Source organism: Ipomoea triloba, chromosome 8 (genome assembly GCF_003576645.1).
Source record: "Ipomoea triloba cultivar NCNSP0323 chromosome 8, ASM357664v1".
Lineage (NCBI taxonomy): Eukaryota > Viridiplantae > Streptophyta > Magnoliopsida > Solanales > Convolvulaceae > Ipomoea > Ipomoea triloba.
Genome location: NC_044923.1, coordinates 8,749,896 through 8,753,076, shown reverse-complemented (window position 1 = coordinate 8,753,076; position 3,181 = coordinate 8,749,896). Strand labels below are relative to the sequence as shown.

The following is a 3,181-nucleotide window of genomic DNA, read 5'->3' as shown; positions in this document are numbered from 1 at the left end:
GTGTACCATATAGTGTTGAAAATTACACTTATGAAATAATAGAAAATTACCAAAATGTCACTGTAATTTTTGTCACCTTACTCTAGAACCGTTAAATCTAACTAAATGATAGATTGATTTTTAGTTTTTAATAAGAACAACTTTTTCCATGTTGGTTTAAGTTTTTCTATTAGATTAGAATTCTTCTACATGTATTCTCAAATCTTATTACTTTCTCAAATTTATTCTCTGATGTGACCGGCGCTAATAGATTATTTTTTATGTGGGCCCCGCAAAAATGTCTACATCAAAATTTTAAGCGTAGGGGTAAAAATTCGCAAATTATATTGTGGACCATGGTTCACAATGCATTGTGGACCATGATCATAGCTGATACTGCAGTTGTGTTAAAAGGATACTGCAGTTGTGTTGAAAAGATACTGCAGTTGTGTTGAAAGGAAACTGCAGTTACACAAAACAGAGACCGTTCATCCATTCAACACAACTGCAGTATCCTTTCAACACAACTGCAGTTCCAGATGGATGACACGACCTCTGTCCCGCGCAACTGCAGTTCCCTTTCAACACAACTGCAGTATCTTTTCAACACAACTGCAGTATCAGTTCAACACAACTGCAGTATCAACCATGACCCATGGTCCACAATGCATTATGGACCATGGTCCATGATATAACAACTGGTAAAAATTAGGAGTTTGAAGTAAAATAAAGGAAGGAAGTACATATAGTATTTTCTGGATTATTGTCGGGAGTAGGTGTATCTTTGTGGTGCGAGTACGTGTAGACTTTTCCTATTTTAGGCATTGTACACGTTATATATTGGATCATTTGTTCTGGTCCCATGCCAGCGCATATAATCTTCCATATAATCTAAAACTTTTTAATTTTTTCAAATTCCAAACACAACTTGAATCCCTTCAAACACTGCACCTTTGAGTAAAACCAATCTTCAAAGTTACACCAACTTCAAATCCACACTCCACGCAAACAACATTAAAGGAAAAGTATATAACCCTAACACTTAGAAAAAAAGAAGATTACAGACCAAACTGCAGCAAAAAGTCTTCATTTCCTTCTTTCCTGCTTCTTATAATACTTCTCCAGCTCGATCTACTGTGTTTAATTTTCATGCTAGATTTCTTTGCACTTTCATATCTAAGGTTCATCTTCTTTGAAGAATAATTGTGAGTTTTGAGGGAGATCAATGGGGACTTTGGGGGCTTCTCTCTTGCTTCCAACAAAGCCAATAATAGCTCCTGAGAAGAAAGGATCTCAGTTTGTGTTCAGAGAAAGATCGAGAAAGAACCGCTCAGTTGTTGTCCCTGTAAATTTCTTCTTCTTTAATTTTGTGTTTTTAATGAAATACTGTTATGGGTTTGTGGAAGAAATAATGGGTATAATTTTTTTTTTTGTTGGTGTTTAGGTGGCAAGGCTGTTTGGGCCATCAATATTTGAAGCATCGAAGCTGAAGGTTCTGTTTCTGGGAGTTGATGAGGAGAAGCACCCTGGGAAACTCCCTAGAACTTACACTCTTACACACAGTGATATCACCTCTAAGATCACTCTGGCCATCTCTCAAACCATTAACAGTTCCCAGGTAATCTCATCAACTCCCCAACTTCACATCAGTGAATATTTGTTGGGCGAAGGCCGGTAAAGAGTCAAGTTCAGCAATTGTTAGTTAAGGGGATTTTAAACCAAGCCTAGTCCAACACCTTGTCTCTAAAAAATGTGATCGTTAGGGGATTGTTGGGCCAAGGTTGACGAAGGCCCAAATTCAGCACCCTAACTCTCAAATTTATGGTCGCTGGCTAGGGGATTATTGTGTTGATCGAGACTAATGAAGGGCCAAATACAGCATCGTAACTCTAGAAAATGTAGTAGCTGGGGGATTATTAGGTCAATACTGGTGAAAAGCCAAGTCTAGCATTTCCTTTTCCAAAATGTTGTGAGAGTATATAAGAAAATAAAATTGCACGTCCGTGAGTTATGGTTTTTTTACATAGTGAATTACCTAATAACAATATTTCTTGTCTAACATTGTTTGTTTGCAGTTGCAGGGATGGTATAATAGGCTGCAGAGAGATGAAGTGGTCGCAGAGTGGAAGAAAGTGAAAGGGAAAATGTCACTTCATGTTCATTGCCACATCAGTGGGGGCCATTTCTTGCTTAACTTGTGTGCTAAACTTCGATTCTACATCTTCTGCAAAGAACTCCCTGTGGTAATATAAATTTCTGAGTATATATACTTTTTGTAATATTTAATTTAATATTAATATAAAAAAAAATTACTCTCTCTTCATTTTACCTGTGAAATTTACTAGTCAAACTAACAAATCTTTTTCTATTTATTTTTAAATTTAATTTTTTATATTTAACAGTATTTTAATGTAATTTTTAAATATATAAATTTTATATACTAATACATCTTGGAAAACGAGATGAGATAAATCCAACAATAAATAATTAAGAGATTATTAGGCCGTGAAAAGTCAAGTCCAGCACTTTATTTCTTTAAAATGTGCTGACAATCTATAAGGAAATAAATTAAAGTTGCGCTTTTAATTATAATGTTTGGTGTAGTGATGAACGTTTGATCCTAACGACTGGTATCAGAATCAGAACCTGGGCAAAATCTGAAAGGTTTTTTGATGTGTTCTCAGGTTCTGAAGGCTTTTGTCCATGGAGATGGGAACCTGTTGAAGAATCACCCAGAGCTCCAAGATTCCCTGGTTTGGGTTTACTTCCACTCCATCATCCAAGAGTTCAACAGGGTAGAGTGCTGGGGCCCACTCAAGGAAGCCGCCTCTCCTCCTCCACCTCCTCAGCCGTCCATCGCCGCTGATGGCGGCTCATCAGGCGGGGTTGGGGCCCACACAGAGAAGACAAGTTTGCTAAGCAACTGGGAAATACCACAGCCGTGTCACGACACGTGTAACTGTTGCTTTCCCTCCACAACTTCCATTCCTTGGACGGCGTCGTCTTATTCATCGCGTGGTCCTTTTGGGCCTCTTGGAACCAATGAGCCCATTCAATTTGGCCCACAACAGCAAAATTTCAGATAATATTACTCTGTAATATATTATGAGATTACCAGGCAAATTGTATTATTTCCATCTTGCATGGTAAACTCAAGTATATAAATTTTATTATTTAATTTTATATCAAATAATATTATTGA

At 37.1% G+C, this 3,181-nt stretch overlaps 1 protein-coding gene across 1 annotated transcript; it reads left to right on the top strand.

Moving 5' to 3' along the window:
* Positions 1-937: 937 nt before the first annotated feature.
* LOC116026596 (protein STAY-GREEN homolog, chloroplastic-like) lies at positions 938-3,181 on the top strand. The gene is made up of 4 exons (XM_031267917.1): positions 938-1,324; positions 1,424-1,597; positions 2,055-2,222; positions 2,664-3,181. Exons 1-4 carry the CDS (start codon positions 1,205-1,207, stop codon positions 3,063-3,065), a joined length of 864 nt encoding a protein of 287 aa, XP_031123777.1. The 5' UTR covers positions 938-1,204; the 3' UTR covers positions 3,066-3,181.

Excerpts from the sequence above, each read along its gene's own strand:
- LOC116026596 (XM_031267917.1), top strand. The coding sequence starts at position 1,205 with ATGGGGACTTTGGGGGCTTCTCTCTTGCTTCCAACAAAGCCAATAATA. Across the intron at positions 1,325-1,423 it reads ACCGCTCAGTTGTTGTCCCT|GTGGCAAGGCTGTTTGGGCC; the intron begins GTAAATTTCTTC and ends GTTGGTGTTTAG. Across the intron at positions 1,598-2,054 it reads AAACCATTAACAGTTCCCAG|TTGCAGGGATGGTATAATAG; the intron begins GTAATCTCATCA and ends GTTTGTTTGCAG.